This window comes from Pyrus communis, chromosome 4 (assembly GCF_963583255.1).
Source record: "Pyrus communis chromosome 4, drPyrComm1.1, whole genome shotgun sequence".
Classification (NCBI taxonomy): Eukaryota; Viridiplantae; Streptophyta; class Magnoliopsida; order Rosales; family Rosaceae; genus Pyrus; species Pyrus communis.
In genome coordinates, this window is record NC_084806.1 from 318,148 (window position 1) to 339,897 (window position 21,750).

The 21,750-nt window shown below is 37.4% G+C and overlaps 3 protein-coding genes and 1 pseudogene across 5 annotated transcripts; 1 reads left to right on the forward strand and 3 right to left on the reverse strand.

The window, feature by feature from the left end:
- Positions 1-13: 13 nt before the first annotated feature.
- Positions 14-3,729, reverse strand: LOC137730813 (nucleolin 1-like). 2 transcript variants are annotated; one of them, XM_068469791.1, is made up of 13 exons: positions 3,590-3,726; positions 3,467-3,515; positions 3,109-3,290; positions 2,867-2,977; positions 2,567-2,674; positions 2,023-2,142; positions 1,837-1,919; positions 1,646-1,763; positions 1,438-1,532; positions 1,253-1,343; positions 1,069-1,160; positions 313-616; positions 14-198 (listed from the first exon to the last, which is right to left on the reverse strand). In XM_068469791.1, the coding sequence occupies exons 1-12, from the start codon at positions 3,620-3,622 to the stop codon at positions 328-330; spliced, it is 1,371 nt and encodes a 456-aa protein (XP_068325892.1). In that variant the 5' UTR covers positions 3,623-3,726; the 3' UTR covers positions 14-198; positions 313-327. The 2 variants fall into 2 exon arrangements, with proteins under 2 accessions (XP_068325892.1, XP_068325893.1); XM_068469792.1 differs by lacking the exon at positions 14-198 and having other exon boundaries at positions 312-616; positions 3,590-3,729.
- A 547-nt stretch (positions 3,730-4,276) lies between these two features.
- On the reverse strand, positions 4,277-13,651 carry LOC137731230 (uncharacterized). 2 transcript variants are annotated; one of them, XM_068470331.1, is made up of 24 exons: positions 13,449-13,651; positions 12,056-12,663; positions 11,836-11,960; positions 11,619-11,713; positions 11,291-11,509; positions 11,045-11,135; positions 10,883-10,934; positions 10,111-10,176; positions 9,333-9,487; positions 8,588-8,658; positions 8,300-8,494; positions 8,138-8,176; positions 7,748-7,855; positions 7,501-7,590; positions 7,288-7,363; positions 6,696-6,792; positions 6,546-6,615; positions 6,281-6,457; positions 6,082-6,204; positions 5,834-5,917; positions 5,536-5,720; positions 5,157-5,355; positions 4,871-4,942; positions 4,277-4,768 (listed from the first exon to the last, which is right to left on the reverse strand). In XM_068470331.1, the coding sequence occupies exons 2-24, from the start codon at positions 12,634-12,636 to the stop codon at positions 4,661-4,663; spliced, it is 3,078 nt and encodes a 1,025-aa protein (XP_068326432.1). In that variant the 5' UTR covers positions 12,637-12,663; positions 13,449-13,651; the 3' UTR covers positions 4,277-4,660. The 2 variants fall into 2 exon arrangements, with proteins under 2 accessions (XP_068326432.1, XP_068326433.1); XM_068470332.1 differs by lacking the exon at positions 10,111-10,176.
- A 940-nt stretch (positions 13,652-14,591) lies between these two features.
- On the reverse strand, positions 14,592-17,743 carry LOC137732068 (glutamine synthetase nodule isozyme-like). Its single transcript, XM_068471364.1, has 13 exons — positions 17,611-17,743; positions 17,479-17,518; positions 17,087-17,190; positions 16,939-16,987; positions 16,757-16,863; positions 16,150-16,237; positions 15,889-16,017; positions 15,658-15,732; positions 15,483-15,536; positions 15,353-15,390; positions 15,069-15,228; positions 14,874-14,934; positions 14,592-14,725 (listed from the first exon to the last, which is right to left on the reverse strand). The coding sequence occupies exons 1-13, from the start codon at positions 17,682-17,684 to the stop codon at positions 14,637-14,639; spliced, it is 1,068 nt and encodes a 355-aa protein (XP_068327465.1). The 5' UTR covers positions 17,685-17,743; the 3' UTR covers positions 14,592-14,636.
- Positions 17,744-17,902: 159 nt separating this feature from the next.
- On the forward strand, positions 17,903-21,129 carry LOC137731189 (4-hydroxybenzoate polyprenyltransferase, mitochondrial-like; annotated as a pseudogene).
- Positions 21,130-21,750: the final 621 nt, after the last annotated feature.

The following is a 21,750-nucleotide window of genomic DNA, read 5'->3' on the forward strand; positions in this document are numbered from 1 at the left end:
ATGACATCTAAAATCCAAGAATTCAACTGTTTCACTCTTACGTTAAAGTTCATGTCGAACAAAGGGTCAACCAGACATGCCTCTGAAGATTTAAGATAACAAAAATGTAAAATTAACAGCTAATACATAAGTCTCCACATTCTCTTTTACCCCGACTACTCTCAGTCGTCTACTAGTCGTCGAAGGTCGTCTTTTTCCCTGCAACAAAAAGTACAAGATGAGAATCACAAAATTGGAACTTATTAAGATTTATTGAGAGCATCACATCCACAACCCACACACTTCATTAAAAAAGAGAATAACGCTGCCAACCTGTTCCGCGAGCAGCTAGGTATATTTTTTTCCACGTCCTCTACCACGTCCACCATCTCTGCCACCACGTCCACCATCTCTGCCGCCACGTCTACCTCTGAAACCACGTCCCCGATCCCCACCTCTGCTAAAACGCCCTCCACCACGATTACTGGAAAAACTCCTATCATTACTCCTGGGAGTACCAAAATCACCTTTTGGTTTAGCCTCTTCCACCTTCAAGTAACCGTCTCCAAATTCACTTCCATCAAGTCCTAGAGCTTTGTTGAAGCTGTCTGCATCCGTGAAGTCCATGTAAGCCATTCTGCAGTTTATGAAGACAATTTATCAGTCTCAACACATAAGGAAAATCAGGTAGAGTTAGCAAAACAGTTGTATTTCATTGAGAGGCCAAATCGACCAAATTCTACCTTTCAGTTGTGCCAATTCTAACAAAAACTCACATTAACACGAGGTAACTTTTACGCTGACTTAAAACTCCCTAATAAATTCATGTTGAAGACCAAAAAATAATCCGTAAAAATCATATAATACTAAGATAATGAGGTATATGTTAATTCCACAATGAAATAGTCACGCAAAAAAACACAAAACAAAACATGAACAATGACAATTCGAGATCAGTCAAATGTCAAAGAAGGCACATAATGTGTAAAATAACAACCACCAGATCGAAAAAGAAAAACAAAGAGATAAAATCGCAGATGTAGCAGGCTAGAAAAATACATAAAAAATCAGCAAAGAAATTGTACAAACCCCTTAGAGGCGCCAGTCTCATAATCTTTGGGGATGGAGACCCTTGTTATCTCACCACAAGAACTAAAAACTTCTTGTAAGGAGCTCCTTATCTGTAAAATAAAACTAGTTACATTTGAACAAGAATATGAGTATCTCACCATTAATTAGACAACAGAGCTAGAATTCCTTGAGCAGTGTATACCTCATCCTCCCCGAGAGAGCTGTCGAAACCTCGAATAAATATTGTTTTGGACGCACCACGTGGTCCCTTCTGATATGAGTTGCTCTCACTCCTGAAATCATTATCAATAAAAGGAATTAAGAAAATTAATGGATGACAACACAAAAACAAAACAACAAATGAAGCAGTTAGGAGTCCAAATGTACCCGGTGGGGGTATAAGCACCCTTTTCACCCCTTTCACGAGCCAGATCAAGTTTGACATCACGACCAAGCAATTCTAAACCATTAAATTCAAGAGCCTGCAATAACAAAAGCTTAATAATTTAGCAACAGAAACAAAAATGATTAACAGCAATACTACAGATTCCAAAGAAATGGTAATTGTCAAGAAATACCAAAAGAAAAGTCAAACCTTCTTTGCTTCTTCTGCTGTGGCAAACTCCACATGCCCAAAGCCCTTGAACTTCCCTTCAGGATCTGAGGCAAAACGGACATCAACAACTTCGCCGGCATCTTTGAAGAAATTCCTCCTGCATAAAATAGAACCATTAGATAAAAGAAACCAAAAACATGACACAAGCTTAGATCAAGGTATACACATACACATCATGTTCCTCGATACGGAAGTTCAGGTTTCCAACGAACAGCGTCTTAGAAGAAGTAACTGGAGTTTTGGGGGTTTTGGGCTGCACACACATTATTACAAAATTAGAACATTTATGATAGGGAAGCTGAAACATCACCTAAAACCAACTAATATCATGTACAACGCTAGCTCAGTATCATTACCTGTTCATCATCCTCTTCTTTGTCAGAACTGACTTCCTCTTCTGAACCATCAGAGCCAGTATCCTCCATATCCTCATCAGAGTCAGAAGAGTCAATTGAATCCTCATCCTTTGTGGTACCCTGCAACAAAATAAATTTACTACATACCATCATCAAACCGCTTTACAAACTTTGAAGTTCCAAGAAAACCAACATTTATCCTATCCACCAAAAAGAGAAACATTACAAGGGCTTTCTGGCTTCACACGTGACACTAAATAAAAACTACAGCATCAAACATTGCAGGGCTAACTAGTTTACTAGCTGCAACACATTCCAATTGGAATTTAAAAAGAATCAAACCTTCACTCCCTCTGAACTATCATCAGAGGAGCATGAAACATGCTTTCCTTAAGGGGTTACAGTAGATACCTTTTTTCACAACTTCCTAAACATGCTCAGAAAGATTAGGATTCAAAATAAGTACTAAAATCCCAAATTCAAACAGTTCATCCTACAGTGTAATTCCTTCAGATGATACAAATATTTAAGCATGAGCACACACCTCATCTTCAGATCCAGAGCTGCTAGTGTCTGCCTTCTTAACAGCCACTGATGGACCTTTCTTAGCAGCTGCAGCAGGCCTTTGACCAGTAACCTTTGCAGGGGTTTCCTACAAACACAAAAGTTGAGGATCACTATCAACCAAAAGGTACCTTTCCCAATCTAACAAAGAATAAAATACACAACATACTGTACCCCAAATATACAGATATGACGGACTCAATTTTCAGGTGCATGTCACATACAATAACCCCTGTGGCAAAAAATCTACGGCACCAAGTTTGGAAAACCAAAAACTCACATCATCATCTTCAGATTCATCGCTACTCTCATCTGAGCTTCCGGCTGAGACTTCTTTCTTCTTTATAGCAGCAGTTAGACCATTCTGAGCAGCTACCTTAGATTTAGGAGCCTAAAACCAAGCAGTAACAAACAATTAGAAAAAGCCAGTCTATTTTCAAATCACAAATCAAATACGAGAAATTAACAGTAGTATATGTGCATCAGTAGTCGTATTAGGAACAAGTGTGTAGCGTAATAAACCTTCACATCAGGGTCAGAAGACACATCGGACTCCTCCTCGGAACTACTAGTTTCCACTTTCTTCTTCTTCTGAGTCTTTGCTTCGACTTTCTTCTTCTGAATGCCCTGCGCTACACCCTCATCAACCTTCTGCTTCTTTGCGCTCACAACCTTCTCTATTTCGTTCCCGGCTCCTCTCTTACCTTCTCAACACAACCACAACCAAAACAAACTCCATAACCAACATCCGAAACAAAACAATATCGCAAAACAAACAAACAAACATGCAAAAAATTTAAGCTTCAAATCTTCTCAGAACATAACGAGTAAATCAAACTAAATAAAAAAAACTTACAAAAACCTCGAGAAGAATCGATACCTTTCTTTCCAGACTTAGGAGCTGGAACAACTACAGCGGGAGCCTCAACCTGTACAGATAATCAAAACACAATTAGCAAAATCGAAAACTTGACGAAGCAAAAGCAGTTCGAAAGAAGCTTACTTTGGTGGCGGATTTCTTGCTTGATTTGCCCATTTGGGAGGCCGCTCTCAAAAAACCTAGGGTTTAGCGTTGTAGGGTTTTGGGGAGAGCGGTGGGAGTGAGAGTGGAAAATAATCGATGCTCCCTCTATGTTTATATAAGCTGGAAACTGGTGTGAGGGGTTAGGGTTTAGGACGGGTACGCCGCGAGTCGCGAGCGTGTGATATTTTCTTTTTCTTAAAACATGTAAGCGTGTGTATCATGCTGTGCGTTTTAGGTTCTTAGAATCTGAACCGTACGATAAAAAGGCCTCCCTACTCCTTGCGCCTAAAATTGTCCAGGAGTTTGGTTGGGCTTTCGCTCTGATGTCGAGTAATTTATTACTTTTTTCGAAGAAAAAAAGTTTAATGGTGCATATATGACAAATAAATTATTGAGATTGATAATAAAATATATAAATAATCATGAAAATCAAATATAAATACTCGTAACACAAAAAAAATATGAAATTATTGGGACCAAACCGTAAGACTAATCAAGTTTTTTGGAAGGGAAGTGTTAACAATTCCCTTTTGGAAAGGCAAACAAACAATTAGCCAAGTTGGTTAGAACACTATATTTCTCCTTTTAGGTTAATTTAACAAAAAACAACATCCAAGATTGATCAAGATTTTCTGGAAATATCCAAGCCATGGAAAATGGAGAAAATTGGCAAATATCCAAGACCCACCTTATGATCTCCTATTAATTTAACAAAAAACAATGGTGTTATTTTACAAGGCATGGAAAATTGAGAAAATTGGGAAAATTGGGAAAATTGGGGAAATTTTGTATATAAAGCTACAAAGATAGTACATCATTTGTTGGGGGTTCTCTCATCCGCCCAAAGAGGATGGAAAAAAGGGGGTTCTGCCTTCTACTGTTACCCAAAGCCTCTAAATTGGGCTTCTTTGATCTTCTTGCTTTCTTCTCCAAGAGTGCAGGATGAGCTTTTCATCTTTTCTCCCTCAACGAATGGATGCCTTTCAAGTAGGGCGTCTCCTTTCTCTCCGAAGAATATATTAAAGAAGAATAACCACCGTAAGATTAGTTTCAAAAACCAAATGGTGATTTTCTTCTGCTTCCGCCTTCTCCATATTGTTCGTTCCATTTCCTAAGTTCGTTCATGCTTGAAGCATCATAGGAAATTGATGGCCCAACCTACATGATCAAGTTATAAAAAAGTAATCGATATTTCACCGTAAGTATTGCCTGTAGTTATGTTCTGGAAAGGTAAAGATAAATGTTATCTTAAATCTTTACCTTGGCTTTTGATTGAATAAAATCATCTAAATTAAGAGGCCTCAACACTGTAGCTGCATCGCTTTTGATGTCCTGCACAATGAGTAACCAAACAACACCAATAGGCATACGGAAATCAGTACAAAACTTTACGCACATTGCAAGCGAAGGAGAAGATATTCAGCAGGAAAACGTTATTCCTCCCAAGGCACCCGAAATAAAGATAAAAGCTCACACACTTTGACGGGCTCGTAAATGGAACCAACAGAAACTGACATTGACATTGCAAATAACAAATGCATATTACCTTCTTTTCTTCTTCTAAAAGCTCCTGGACAGGTCTATATGCAGCAGCAATACAGAGGTTCTTCAAATCACTGCCAGAATATCCCTCTGTTGCTTCTGAAAGTTTGTCAAATTGGAAACCAGGTGCTAGATTCTCTTGAGCCAGAAATATACTCAATATCTTCTTACGATTTTCAACATCAGGTAAGTCAACGTATATCCTACAAAACAACCAACATAAATCAGTCACCATTGTTTGAACTTTATTTTAATTAATTTTTTTGTCAATATGAGGAGCATCTACTATCAAAGAATAAAAAGAATTGACAGACCCACATAGACAAACAATTGGCAAAACCATCATAACCAATCAGGAAAATATTCTTATAAATCAACCACACCTTCTTGGTAACCGACGAATGACAGCATCATCAAGATCAAATGGCCGATTTGTGGCACCAAGAATAAGGATTCTTTGACTGTCTTTGGACCTCAATCCATCCCAAGCTGCCATGAACTCATTTCTCATTCTTCTAGTTGCCTCATGCTCAAAAGAACCACCACGAGCACCAAGCAAACTATCAACCTACAACATAGAATATTTAACAGGATGATCAAATTCTGGGTTCAAAAAGAAACAAAAGGAACTAGTTTGTTGTACATCATTTTCTTTTAATTCCTCGAAATTGAAAACCTCACCTCGTCAACAAATATTATGACGGGAGCAAGCTTGCTGGCAAAGGAGAACAAAGCTTTGGTCAGCTTTTCGGCATCTCCAAACCACTGTATCAAAAAAAGTTACAAAGATAAGCATTTAAAAGCAAAAGTAACCGTCATCCAGAGAAAAGATGGAACATACAAATAATCTTGACAAGGCAAAATAGTTTGTTATTTAGTTTGTGAAAATAAACTCACCACTGCCAGATCTTAGATACTCGAAAGCATACCTTTGATGTTAGAGTAGAACCAGTTATGCTGATAAAGTTTGCCCCAGCTTCTGTTGCAAGTGCCTTGGCAAGAAGGGTCTTCCCAGTTCCAGGAGGCCCAAAAAGTAATATTCCTTTGCAAGGCTAAAAAGGTAGCTCCACTTGATTAGACATTTGCTCAAGAATTAGTGCAAATAATGAACAAGAATAAAATAAATACCCGCAATAAGTTTCCATGAGAGAAAAGCTCCGGTCTCCTCATTGGAAGAATAACAAGTTCATTCAGTGCCCTCTTCACGTCCTCCAGAGCACCTACATCATCAAACCTAACACCAATTTCACCAGGAGGCACTACAGCTGAAACAAAGTTGCTCTCATATTCATCCTTTGCTATGTTCTGCAAAATTTTGTACATGTTAAAGGTGAAACAAGATACAAAAAAACTAAAATATGTAACATTTAGTACGAAAAAATTAATTACATGCCTTCAAATTTTGAGAAGGCTTCCGAGACAAAGTTTCTTGCTCCTTCAAGCGTGAAATTGCTATTTCAAGGCTTCGTAAAGTAACAAGAGTGTTAAACATCAGGGTAACATAAAACTTTTAAATACTATATATGACAGATGTAACATTTACCTTTCACGTGGCAGATACAATCTTTCACCTTTCACATAAGGAAGAAGGCATGATGACAAGTAATGGTTTTTTGCCCAGCCAACTACTTTCTCAGCTTCTGGGAAAATAAACAAGTAAAACTATTAAATAACACATGATCACAAAATTCTAGGTTTCACATAAAACTGAGTCACTTGCAAAATTCCGGTATTGAAAATAAAACACAAACTAGTTGTGACGTTCCAGGAATGCCCTACTCTAGATTCTTTATTGACTGGTGCAGACCCCTAGCATGATTCAAGATAGTGATATCCTCTTTTTTTGATACAGAACAAAAACTTTTTGTAAAGATCAAAAGTTAAAATGGTTATCTTGGCCGTTGACAAGCTATCCACAAACTAAACGAAACTGAAAAATGTTCAAGACACATATTCATATCTTTTGTACGGAATTCAATGCCAACATCCAAATTCATAATAATACATTTCGCTTTTCTATCCATATCTCCCCTGCATATCTAACTTATAAACTTCAAAACTCCATTTTCCAACAGAAACTTAGTATTTTTTTCCATTTCTTGACAAGGAAAAATGTTCAAGTTAGGGTTTCTTACTTCTCTTTGTCAAGATTACACCATTGGTATCTACTAGCAATAAGTCCACGCATGAGAGCTCATTTTCCTCAAGAACCTGCAGTAGTTCAAAATAATTCAATACGTCAAGGAGGTTTGAAGAACAAAAAGCCCCCGAAATAGACTAGTAGTAGCACAACTACATTGCACAGTTCTTCACCAGCCACCCATGTGAATTTCACGACTAGAGCATACCTCATGTAATTCATTTAAATTGCTCCTTGCTATCACAATTCTTCCATCTTCTTCAATCTGTTTATTGAATACTCGAAGCTCCTCTTCCTCCTACAAAAGAAAAAAAGGAAGAGGAAAGAGAAAGAAGTGCGAAACCACAAAAAATAAATAACTAGTCCACATTTGTATCTGTGTGTATGCTTATACATGTAAAGTATGTAGACACAGTTGTTACACACGTTTATGCTGGAGGAAGACCAATATTTACCTTTGGCGGATATACGCAGAAAACATTTTTGAATAGCTTATAAATTTCATTGTCATCCGATCTCTTTGATCCTTTAAGTCCCTCTGTAAGACGCTTAAGAGAGAGAGGCTTGAAACAGAAATAAGCAATTTGTTAATTGAAGGAAAAAGTACAAAACATAATTTTAGGGAAAACAACACCTATCATCTAAGGAAAAACATGTAAATCTTCAAGGATGAAAACTATATCGAAACCCCAAAAGCAGAAGAAGAAAAAAATTGATGAGCCAAGGATAAGAAAAATAACATTGATGATTTACATGGTTAAATGTTTGTTCCAACAGATAACACATATTTATTCATTACTGTTTGTGCCAAGTATATTGTGCTCCTAAAGAATACAGAGGATTACCAGCTTTGCAAGACGCCCCAAATTTGGAAGTATCATTGTCTAGAGCAGAGTATTTGTAAAGGAAAAGTGTTAGTAATAAACTACAAATGGTTAGCCACTAATCAGAAGCAGGTAAGCAAACAAAACAGATAGATCCAACAAGAAGGAATCCTTAACACTTACAAATTTCTCTTTCTCCTTTGATCCTGATTCAACTTTGTTCTGCCCACAAATCAAAACAACAGGACCTGATAACTCGTCAAAAATTTCTTGCACCTTAGCGACAAACTCCTTGCGATCTGACTTGGGAACTGCCCTAGACATCCATTGAGAAGAGTCTGGAAAATAGACAATAAGAGGTTGCTTGGCATGCAAGACCTGCAAGCAATGAAAATCCAGATACAGTTTACAGATGGACAACCTCATGCATCAGAAGACAAAGTTCTTATCTTTTGCTATTGTGTGCCACACCTCACATAGGGCCTCCAGTGCAATATAACAATCCTCAGTCTGCGGGTCAGGAATATGCTCAATTTCCTTAGCTGTATGAAAGGGAAATCTGTCATTGTGTGACTAGAAGAATCACTACCAGAATTTCACCAACATCTTCAGATACATCAAACTAAAACTAAAGCCAATTGTTAGAGAACTGAAAATACGATCCTTTTCACCCATAAGATTCATGCCATGATAATAAGCCACCTGCTATTCAATCCATTGCAGCCCATTTTTTCAATTTCATCATCCAAAGTATATGTCCTGATTACACTATTACTGGGATTTATTATCACCGATGAAACTCACAATTAAACAATAAAATCCAGGAATACAAAAAAAATTAGGAGTACAAAAGCAAAAACAGAAAATGATAATATGAGCAGCCTGAGTATGAGTAATAACATTATGCAAGCCTAGAATTATAACCATTGAAAAATAAAGACCTACACTTGTATTAAATTGCTTAAATTACATTAATCTACAAGATAATGATGTCATACTTTGATCTGATAGACCATATGCATAATTAAATTACATCAGTTTGCAAATTATGAAGCAAATTGTCTGTATATTGGTCATAACATTCACATGAACAACACAACATGAACTTGTCTGTAAAAAAAAAATTTGATGAAGTCTTAAGCAAACGAAATCACAGCATAAAGTAATCTCCCGAGTCTAGAAACAAAAATGAACAAATTAAAAAAATCCATATTACCATGTATCCAATAAACTGGTGGATCTGCAGGTTGCTCTGCATCTTTCTCCTCTTTAACCACTTCAGTTCCTGCCTTCTGTTTAACATCCAAAATAACAGCAACTCGATCTCCACTCACCTCATATACCTCCCCACGTTGACCCTTTGGTAAAGGCCTGCACAGATTTCAAATTCATCAGAGAAAGTAACAAGATTTCAGAATAATGGATGTACATCAACTGCAGACAAGTATTAACTAACTATACTACTAGAACTACTACGAGTATTTTGAATTTTCTAATAGCAAAACAGAAGCGATAAAGCAAGGAAAGAGACTACATGAAAAACAGTTGCATAGCTTCCAAAATCAGACCCTATAAAATTATAGATAGTTACATATACGTACCACATAAAAGCAGCAAACACAAAAAGAAAAAGAAATTCTACCATTAAGTGGGTTATGCGGGGCATAAACTGGTAGAGTCCAAAATATGCTATCGCAAAGTATATGACAAGTTGACAACTAACTTCTAGCAATGCACCCACATAACCTCTAAAAGGAATTGAAACAGTTGCGCTAAATCATGGTTGAAAACCACTAACATCTTTTTACTTAACCCGAATAACCCTCCATACTTAATGATTCTCTAGACTATGGAAGTACAAGGGTCGAACTTAGGTCCAAAGGAGAAAAAAGGTACATGAAAAAGCGAAGGCTTTCTTGAGAAAACCAAATGGAGAAATCTAATAATGTTCTACTGCATTTCTCCCCCCTACACATGACAACTTACCAACCCACCTGCTACGGAAGATGGTATAAGCATTCCTTGGACCATCAGTTGTTGATATCTTCCCCAATAGGACCCTGTATTGCATTATATATGTCAATGTCAGGTGAGGGTGAAGTCAGAGTTCATTTGGGGATGATATCATCCTAAAGGGTTTTGAAAGACAGACCACAGACCACAGAGACGATATTCTAGGCAGCATGCTTGTAAGTTTTCAAACAAGACCTTAAAAATCAGTGGTTCAACACTGTCTCATCCACAGATTCTGGCCAAAAATCCTAGGCCGGTATGAGAAAAACTCATGGGAACTTAACTGAAAAATATGCTAGCTCATTAAATGCCCCCCAAGAAACAGAATTGAAAACATAAATATTTTTAGAGGATTGACAAAGTTGCATCAAAGACACACAAAAAAATCCTTTGAAGCTCACGATTGGTGCCAAATTAATTCTTCTAACCTAATGCTGCAATATCAATTATACACAACAAATCTGCCAAAAGCCCCTCACCTAGGTGCAAAAGGGATATGCCTAGCCAGAAGCCCCGGAAGGGACCTATAATTTCTTTTCGAATTCCACAAGTTTCATTATCCAAAACAATGGAGAGAAAGTAGCATTCATGAACTTCAAAATACACCTTAACTTCATGAGTTCTCAAAATTTGAAAGTCATCTTTTTATCCAACACCATGAAAAAAAATTCCGTAGTGCAGAAAACGTTTAAGATACTGTGAGATCTTATCAACATGAAATAGAGCAAAAAAATGAAAGAAATCATTCAGGACCTCTTATCAGCTTCAACACGTATAGAAGGCCCAATATACTTCACTCGATCTCCTAAAAAAGATGAAGAAGCAAGAATATTGATTTCTTGAGGACAAACAAGAAAAAGTTCTCATATAGAGATGAACATGACATTTGCACAAGAAAAAGTTCTCATATGGAACCTTTCTTTAGCGGTCGTTTGCATTTATCAGAAGACTCAGCAGTTTCTGATTTTGAGGATTCGGATGAACTCTCAGTTTCCCCAGATACCATCTGCCACATACGAACCATAGATCATACATCATGGTTCATACAAAGTATATAAAGAATCCCAATTTATCAATAAGATCACCATTTAATTTTCTGAATCACTGAAATATGCTTAGGGTAGGAGGACTGAGAATACAATAACCCTGATGAAAGCAGACCTTTGCAAAGTCTTCAATAGGAACAAGCTTCTTGAGGGCTGCTTCAGCTCTTGCATGCACATCATCTTCATCTTTATCACTAGAATCTGATTTTGCCTCATTACTACTAGTCCAATCTTCTTCGTTACTCGCAGCATTTTCATCCTCAATCTCTGAATCAGAAGTACTCTCCTCCACACCATCATCATCTGATTCAGATTCGCAATCGTCACCAAAATCCTACTCCAAATTTTAGCAGTAATTAATTATTAAAACCATACTGTGTGAGTATCAGGAGAAGAGGGGGCAGGGTTGAAAATATAAAAGATTATTTTTATTTCAATCATACATAAGGAGAAAGTACACTGCTGTCTAGCACCAAGAGGGGAACTTTGAGATCTTGTGCGAGTGCTCTAACTAATCTTTCACGATAAAGTTCAGTGCCTGCAGATAAACAAGGCAAATGGTAAGCTTATTCAGTTCTACGAAACAATGTCAACTATAAACATTAGCCACTTGAATAACTTTGAAAGGTAATGATTAGATTTGTGAGACCTGTGACCAACCTGGTGAACTCTGAAGCAGTATTTTTCCATTTGAAGATGTCAAACGAGAACCATAAGTTGAAGTAAACTTTTTATGCTTCAAATGGGAAGCAGCACATTCCACCAAAAGGTTTTTGGTAGGTTCACTATTAAAATGAAAAATAAATATATAAATCTTCTGAGAAGTGATAAACAAGAGATAAGAAAGAGCAATCAAAAACATTAAAGAGAAGCAATTTACTGAATGTAGTAGGGAAATGTATCCCATGACACAGTTATTTTCTCCCACGGAACAATCCTCCTCAAAAACTCATTTTTGAACTTCTCTCGTTTAGTTGAAAAAGGCGACTCTTTCTTTTTACTCTCAATGGTAATCTTTTGACTATTAAGCCACTCCTTTTGATCTTGTTCCCCAAGCAGAGCGTGTGCATCAAAATTCCTCCCATCTTCCTTAGCCTTTTCTTGAGAAGCCCTCCCTTTATCAAGATCAGCATCACCTTTCACTGGTGTTTGATTATCCTCGCTTGCATTCCTTCCATCACCTTCAGAACTGTAGGGACGTAACTGGCTACCCTTCAAACATGGACTGGACCTTACATGCAAACCAGTGCAGCTATAGCCAGGAGCAACACTACGCAACGTGAATGAATCAACGAGACGGCTTCTAATAAAACTAGCATGAAAACAGTGGTTTCCCGAAACTGTATTATGACCTAAAGATTGAGAAGAACCATGAACAGTGTAGGTAGGTGTTGTTGAATATTTGGACATTTGAAGCACCCATCTCTGATTTTTACACTTTATTCTCCTTGCATGCATCATCACTTGTTATTTCCAAATTTTACAGTGCTGCAAAGTATGCTCCAATCAGTTTACAGTAGTAATTTTAAATTTGCGAGTGCATCAAAATTAAAATGTGCGGCATAAGAACCAAATATTGCATGAACTTTGTGGGATATTCAAACATTGTTGCATGCTATAAAATATTCTTTCTAAAATTGTTTTCCTGGGAAATCAAGATTAAATCATGCCTGATAGTATAATATCAACATTTAAACAATGATTTGCAAACTTTTCCAACCAGACGGCTCGCCTAAAACACATTCTTCCCAATCAAAGTTCTAATACATTATTTGCGTTTTCCATTTACCATATAGACGAATTGTATGACAATGCCGTATAACAGAGAAAGTAGTCATATCCATCTGATATTTGCCAGGCTCTAAATATGAATAATATGGAGCAAACTTGTCAATTTTAGATTACAGTGGCAGTGCCCGCCGGTGTACAATTAAATAGCATGAATTTCCGAAAACTTTGACCGTTGCATAAGCTTTCGTCCAACATTCGTGACATTCGAAATCAAAGTTTGCTTCCAACTTCCCTCGCCTCACAAATTGAAAATAAAAACAAAATCAAGAAGCAAGCATCTGGGTAAGTTTTAGAGCTCCGAAAAGCCGATTTCATGCTAACTGCGAAGTAACTAAAACAAACCAATCTTAGCAACCAAGGAGAAGTGAGCGACCCTTTTTTATTTTTCAATGCGTAACGAAAAGCAAACAAACAGGAAAACAAAAACATTTAATCACTTGAGAATCCATCAATTACAGACAATGAGAGAGCGAGAGAGGTACCTTATGTGAAAGGTCGGTTCAAACCCTAGGTTCGTCGGTGGCCATAAAGGGGAGACAGACACAGAGAGAGGCGGTAAAAGCGTAGGGGAAGCGAAAGATGGTACGGGGCGACCGTTTTGGAGAAAATGAGAAACAGAGGCTGAGATAAGATCTCTCTCTCTCTCTCTCTCTCTCTCTCTCTCTCTACCTTCTTCTCGCTTGTTTTTCCTGGGATTCCAACCCAGAACCGGGTTTTTCGTAGTTTGGGTGGTTTTTATTAGTTTCGGTTATGATCGTTGGCCTGCACTTGTATGGGTTAGGGTTTCTTGAGAGAAACCGAATGGGCCCAAATTTTGGTTCTCATCAACAATTTTTCCGGCCCAAACCAAAATTCGTGATTCAAATAGAAAATGCACTCATACGAGTTCGAATTCGACACTGCTATCAATCATTGGACAAAGGCGTCTTATTTGTGGTTTGGTTTTTAGTGATGGTCCTTCGGCAACTCAGCAGTTGGGTTTTATATATTTCAAACTCATCAATTTGGTTCATGTTTTAGCCGTCAAAATTGTTCTTGTTTTACTTCAAAATTTTCATGTAACTGAAGGTGATTAGCTCGAATGAAGTTGTTTACGTAGTTAAATGTGAAGTCATGATTTTATTATTCAAGGATTCTACATCAAAGAAATTGTTTATCATCTTTATTAGTTAAGACTCTTGCTTGGCTATGTTTCAAGAGGAAGGTCAACAATAAAGCACAGAACTAGACTGTATTAGTCCTTGGCCTTGCTATCTATTTTATGTATTTGTTTGTAATTGTCGAAAGAAATTAATTATGTTGTACTTACATAAGTGGCGTCGCGTCGATATGTTAATCTATTTTTAGAACTTTTCATTAGCTACATATGTAGTATCTTCATATGAAATCATTTTGAACTTTCGTTGAATAAATTAATCACCCATCACCCGCTTCCCATTCATCTTATGCTTGAGTTGGAAGCTGAAACCAAAATAAGGGAGACGAAGGAAAAGTGTCTTTAACTAAATTTCCCTTTTTATTACAGGTTGTTAGGCAACCTTAAACTCGTAACGATTACACAATCGTTAGAACAACAACCAATCAACCGAAAGCAGCAAATGTACATGCCAACACGCATGCAGAGAGTTATTTGCAATTCAGAGCTAATTTCCTCCGAATAGGATTCAATCTCACTTGGAAAGAATGGTGGTTTCAGCGATCATGGAAGTCACAATATACGGATCCATGTTCGACGCCGGCCTTCTGTCCTCGAAATAGCCTGACATTTGTAAAGAAATACGACATGTCCAGGTATCAGCTACAGAGCTAACTTGTATCGCAAGCATTATGACAATGATCTATTTCTGAAATTGGAAATGACACAAAAGAATTCATATTATACAATGCACATACGAAAACATTCATACCTTTGCCAGCCTTCTCAGTATCGCGACCAATACGGACAGAGGCCCCTCGGTTTGCCACGCCCTGTAAGATAGAGAATGCATAGTTCAATCAAATACTAAACTTGTTTTCACATGTTAACTAAACATGATTTCAACAAAAACAAGAAATGTGGATTTTGATTAACGGTTAATTAAACCACGGTGGTATAAGCTTACCCAAGAGAAAGTGTGGATGTCAGCGGTCTCATGGAGACCTGTCAATCTCCTCTCGTTGCCTTTTCCGTAGGCAGCAATATGCTCCTTGTGACGCAGACTCAGTTTCTCGATTGCCTTCTTGATCACGTCAATTCCGCCATCGTTTCTCATTGACTTGGTACTGCATGGCATAGCAAGAGTTCATCACACTCTTCATTTTTTTTTAACTAGAGGGTTGATTGCATCTAACACGATGGCAAAATTGCATTAATTCCAACTTCAGTTCGAGATTAATTTATCAGTACCTGTAGTTAGCGTGAGCACCAGCACCATTCCAATCACCCTGGTATAAATTGATCAAAAAGAAAATAAATACAAAAATTTAAGCAACACAATACAACAGTACGAAAATAAAGCGCTTGCGGTTAAACAGACCTGGATTGGTTTCGGGTCCAAAGAAAGAACAACTCCTGCAATTTCTGTAATTCTCTGTTTGTCAAGCAGATAATCATATTAACACGAGGCCTTCGAAAAATTAATGTATTATCGAGAAGAGAGCGAAAATACGCAAATTATACGTTTTCTAGTTATATCGTACGTATGAGCTTACCTCAAGGATGTATCTAGCAGCCCATAACTGATCACCAGCAGCAATACCAACAGTAGGACCAACTTGAAATTCCCACTGTTCCGCATCAGCAAACAGACCAAATTACAAAACGGCTTAATAATGTAAAAATTCGGGATAATCAAATCATAGGTCAACTTTCGATCACTCAATTTTATTTCTTAGCAACCAAATTAAGTACGTAAAATTGTAAAAGCGAGCATAAATATATACCTGGCCGGGCATAACTTCAGCGTTGATACCGCTAATGTTGATTCCGGCATAGAGGCAAGCCTTGTAATGTGAATCCACAATATCACGACCGAAGGCCTTGTCTGCTCCGGCACCGCAGTAGTAGGGTCCCTGCATACAGAACCTAACAGTTAATAATATGCAATCAGCACTCTAAAATTTTGAGTTGTCTTCTCTAATTAAGTAACTAGGCATGTTTAGGGAACATTGATCGAGTTAATCATTGGCAGATGATTTAAGTACCTGTGGACCAGGGAACCCACCAATTGGCCATCCAAGAGGCCACTTGGTATCCTTTTGTAGAAGAGTGTACTCTTGCTCAATCCCGTACCTAATCAATAAGAAATGTTCTTAATAAGAGGTACCAACGTCTAGATGTGCGTTAAAGAATTTAAAAAAAAAATTAACATGTGAAATTTGCCTTGTAAAAAGCAATGTACATTGTACATTGAAATATAGTAGGGCTTATAACAAAATAATAATAGATGGCACCAATTTTTTCACCAAATCTATTCATCATATATGTGTTTGTACGTGTTAAAAACTAACGATATTGAAAATGAGTCCAAGTTGGCTAAGTAACCAAGTGACGCATCATTTGGTGAATAAAACTTGATCCATTGTTCTCTAATGTAATTATTATAAAATACCCCATTTCATAAATTAATTCGTACATCAATAGTTTACAGCTACTTGTAACTATGCGGCCTTAACAACAAAGATATTAAATAATTGTTTATGGACAATTAACAACAATTATTTTTCAGTATATGACAATTATTTAGTACTAATCAGGAATATGGAATTAAGCAGAATTACTAGTTTCTTTTTGAGATTATGGATGGCGTACCAGGGTTCCTCGGCGACAACGTCCGGGTGACTGAATATCTTGGCAGCGTTGAATCTTTTGTTGGTGGGGATTGGCTCTCCCGCCGGTGTGTACGCATCGCAGATCACCTATCACAAGCGAAAGACAAAATTACCATGTATCGTACACAATCCGGATAGGTGTGGATGTCGATTGATGTTTACCAGGATGTTTTTTCCTCTTCTGAATGGATCCTTAAAAATAGCCTGGGGGCTGAACAAGCAAAAGTCCTAGTCAGTTTTTTTTAATGGAAGGATTAGATTAAAGATTGCAGAAATGATTTTGATCGTGGCCGTTGATATTGTTACATACTGCAGGATGACTTCACTGTTATCTCCTGGGGCTTGGTCGGTGCTTGAACCGTCGTAGTTCCATTTGGGCAGTTTTGCTGGGTCTGTCACTGGTCCAGGCAGTGTCTGTTTTTATCCATAATTTCATATACATACGTGAACAGAACTTTAATTTTAAAGTAATTTGATGTTAACCAGTAAACACGAAAATCGTAATAAAATTTGCTAAAATATTCATAAATCAAATATTAATTGATGAAATAGTCAAAAACAACATATTTGACAGAAATATTGGACTTGAAAATTGATCATTTTGGCTAATTTTCCAAAACCGAATAATGACGGGCTTATAGCTTGCGTAGTTAAGAACATTCAATCCTAGGGATGAGGTCCTAAGTTCGAGGGAAGGCTTACCCTTGCTTTGCTTCTCAAGTCCAAACCAGATCCTCCAATCCTATAAGAAGAGAAAGAAGAACAAAGACAAAAGAACTTTAATGATCGATAATATTAAGTAAATTAATGAGAGGAGGGTGGGCATGCATATACCAAATGTATTCAGCGATGATCTTCTCAGTGGATTCGGAGAGATTGAGGTTGACGAGATCAGAGAGGAGAGACATGGTGACGTACGACGAGGAGGATGATTCTCTGAACAATGGCAAAAGAGAGGGAGAGAGAACAATGGAAGAGAGTGGCAGAGAAAAATGGGGGTCTAGTTTTAAGTAGAAGATGTGACAAAGTCTACCACCTAATATATTAATTTATTTTCCAATAGAAAAGGGAGCAAAAATACGTGGAATTTCACTGGGGAGAAACGTACGAGGGTATACCGTCTACCATGTTTTCGCTGGCCTCTCGCGCTTCACGTAGGCTTCTGAAACCGTCAGTTTCCCTTTCCCGCACCCAATTGCAGTCGCTCCTTGTCACCTAACCACCACCACCGCCACCGCCAATCCTTACCCTAACTCTTATCAGAACGCAGAGCGCACCTCTCGAGCTCGTCTTCGTCTACTGGCGCGAAGAACGACAGAAATCAGGGCGGCGATGGCGCGAAGGTCGATGCTTCTTGGATCGGCTTGTATTTTCCGAGGCAAGCTCGGCCTTATGCTAAGCTCGCTCGCCTCGACCAGCCCATTGGCACCTGGTTTCTCGCATGGCCTTGCATGCTTATGGTAAGTGATTTTTACTTTCAATTTTTTAATTCGGTTTCCGCAGTGCATTGTTTGGTAAAAATCACCAATAGCAATTTGGGTCCAGCCGAATTTATTTGTTTTATATTTTGGTACTAGCGATATTCTATCTCTTTAAACTAATCTAATCAAACTCGGATGCATAAAGGCGAGCACATTTACTTGTCGAAAGTAACAGTGGCAACGGTAACTTTATTTGTTTAAGTTGAAGTTGTCTGAAAGACGTATGCTTGCTGGTGCAGGTCAATAACATTGGCAGCAATCCCAGGGCACCTTCTTGATTTTAAGATGATGACACTATTTGGATGTGGAGCCGTGCTTTTAAGGGATGCTGGATGCACTATAAACGATCTCCTTGACCGGGATATTGGTACCATGGTAACGCCCACCGTGCCATTGAATAATTATAGGTTGATATCTTTTGTATCTGCCCTTAAACCCAACATTATCTTCAAGCATATGAAATTTATGTAGTTCGTTTGAAGTTTCAGCCGCGTTTTAGGCGCTTCATCTTTGTTGCTAGTTTTCTCCTATCCTCTCATGAAGAGGTTCACATTCTGGGTAATTGAAGCTTCTGTCTCTTATCCTCAAGCTTTACTCTTTAACTTAGACGTGCTGTTTCAGAACAGTGGACTGATAATTTGGTAATGCTATTGTACTTGGTGCAGCCTCATGCCTATCCAGGTTTAACCTTTAATTGGGGAGCGTTATTAGGATGCGCCGCAGTTAAAGGAAGCGTTGATCCAACTGTTGTGCTCCCATTGTACTTTTCCGGAGTATGCTGGACGCTTTTGTATGATAAGATACATGCACATCAGGTACAACAAACTAGTCTGGTCAGAACTTCTGGTTCCCAGATTTGATTGTGAAGAAAATATGGAATATGTAGGAATAATAGAACTTTTTAAATGTAACCAAAGATGTTTCGAACCATGCCTGCAGGACAAGAGAGATCGTTTGAAAGTAGGTGTTAAGTCTACGGCATTGAGATTTGGCGATTCAACTGAGGAGTGGATTACTGGGTTTGGAATTATGTGCATGAGTAGTCTTGCACTACATGGATATACCGCTGAAATTGGTTTTCTTCCTTCTTCCTTTATTTTCATCTGAGAAAATTATAACAATGGTCTCTCAATTTTATCCCAATTAGAGCAATAGTCCTTCAACTAAAAATTCATGACCACTGCTACAAAACGTGCTGCTATAGTCATTTTCATCAACTTAGTCAGAATTTCGTCTAAACCATTGCTACAATTTTTCACATTTTGTTTTCTATATTTGCCCATTGTTTCAGCCTTATGTGTGTGACACATGATTCAGTTTGACGGAAGTTTTAACGGAGTTGACGAAAATGATCATAGATGCACATTTTGATGAGTTTAAGCAATGTATTAAAAGACGGAAGCGTTCTATAGATAGCCCTGCCTAGACATAAGACGCGACCTAAATAACTTAATATATATTGCATATATAGTTAACGAAACCTTGCGCAATTTCGTCGTTGTACGACAAACGCGTGAGGAATCGAAGTTTGATAGGAAGAAGCGGAGGAGTAGCGAGAAAGAACTGGAGAGCTTTCTGAGAAAGAAAACTCCACAAAAGTAGAAATAGTGCGACCCGTCCCTCCCTTTTCCATGATGACCAACACGTGGATGGTAGGGACAAAACTGTAAATTCAATGTTCAAAACAGAAAAAAAAAATGCCTAAGAATCAGCAGCAGCTAAGGGTATTTTTGCCAATTTACTGTCCGTGAAGAGTAAACCATAGTTTGGGTTTTAGTATAGAAATAATATATATATATATATAGTATAATACTTTGTAAAACAAATATAATTATAACTAAGCCAAAGATAATATCTTTTTCTTCATTAATAAGTGTAGTTGTACTTGGAAATTATGTCATATTGTATTAAAATGTTGTAATTATTTATTTTATTGTAAGCAATTATAGTGAACTTCAAGAGAAATAAGGCTGAATTATAGGGAATTTGAAAGGAATAAAGGCAGAATGTCGCAATTATAGGCAATTCAAAAAGAAATAAAGGATAAGTGGAGCTATATTAAAAATGAAATAAAGATTGAGTGAATCAATTATTATAGGGAATTAAAAAATAATAATGGCTGAGTGAAGTGGTTATAGGAAATTTCAAGAGAAATAAATATTGGCTAACTAAAATGCTAGGTGGCAGAATTTGAATAGACAATAATTAATAAAAAAACAAAAAAAAATTAAAAAGAGCTAGAGTTGACTTTGCCACTAAGATTTGGAGAGAAACTTTATCTCTTTCTTCTTCCTTGAAACTAGAACGACACACATAGGAACAGTAGAAATAGACCTGGATTTGGAAGGAAAAAAACACCCAACTATGCCTAGGCGCGCCACGACGCCACCTTACGCCTACCCCACAAAACAAAGGCGAAAACCTAGCAGCCCTAGCTCCAAGTGCGTGTAGGCGTGCCTTGAGGCTAGTTTTTAAAACACTGAGTTTAAGAAACCAATGATCATAAATTTTAGTTGATGAAACATTGCTACAATTTCCTCTTTTCTTCTGTGTCCCTTCCCCACCCCCCCTATCATTGTTGGAACTTCAGTCTAAATTTTCTTTTCGTTTATGCTATATCCTCACACCCAAATTGTTAAACTTTGGAGCAGGTTGGCCATATTATGCATTTTTGTCGGCTGCATCTGGACAATTAGCTTGGCAGATATGGACTGCTAAGGTCATCTCCAACCGAAGGGTCCAGAGGGCCGAAAATAGTCCAAAAATCATCTCCAACCGAGGACTCGTGGAATCTGAGAAGGCCCCACGAAATCTGAAAGGGCTGGAGGACTGGAGGGTTGGCCAAAAAAATCATTATTCCTGTCGGTTATAACTGACAGGAATCCTTAAGCTAAAATTCAAATGCAACGACTAGCTAACGTCAGCTAGCTGTTGCATTTGATTTTTTTTTTTTTTTTACTGTTTTATTATTATTTTTTATGTAGAAAATTTTTCCTATAACTTCTATTTCACAAAATTTGTTTCATTTTATTTTTTTTCTATAACTTCTATTTCACAAAATTTGTTTCATATTTTTTTTTAAATTTTATTTTTTTCCTATAACTTCCTAAGCCATTATACAACATTAAATTAAATAAAGTAACATGAAACAATATTAAACAATATGAAACAACATTAAATAACATTAGCCAACATACAAATTATACAACATAAAAAAAATATTTAACAACATGAAACTTAAACAATATTTTTAAAACCATTTAACAACATAAAACTTAAACGCCTACTCCATGCTTCTTTTGGCCCAAAGATGTGCAACAAGATCCTGTTGTAGGTACTTGTTTGTGGCACGAGAACGTATCATTCTATAGCCTCATGTACTCATTTATAGAGATACTACTAGTTCTTGGATTGAAAGGCAAATTAGGTCCATCATATATTTTTGCATGAGCCATTCTTGACCTAATTGGATCTTGTTGGTCGTCATCGGACT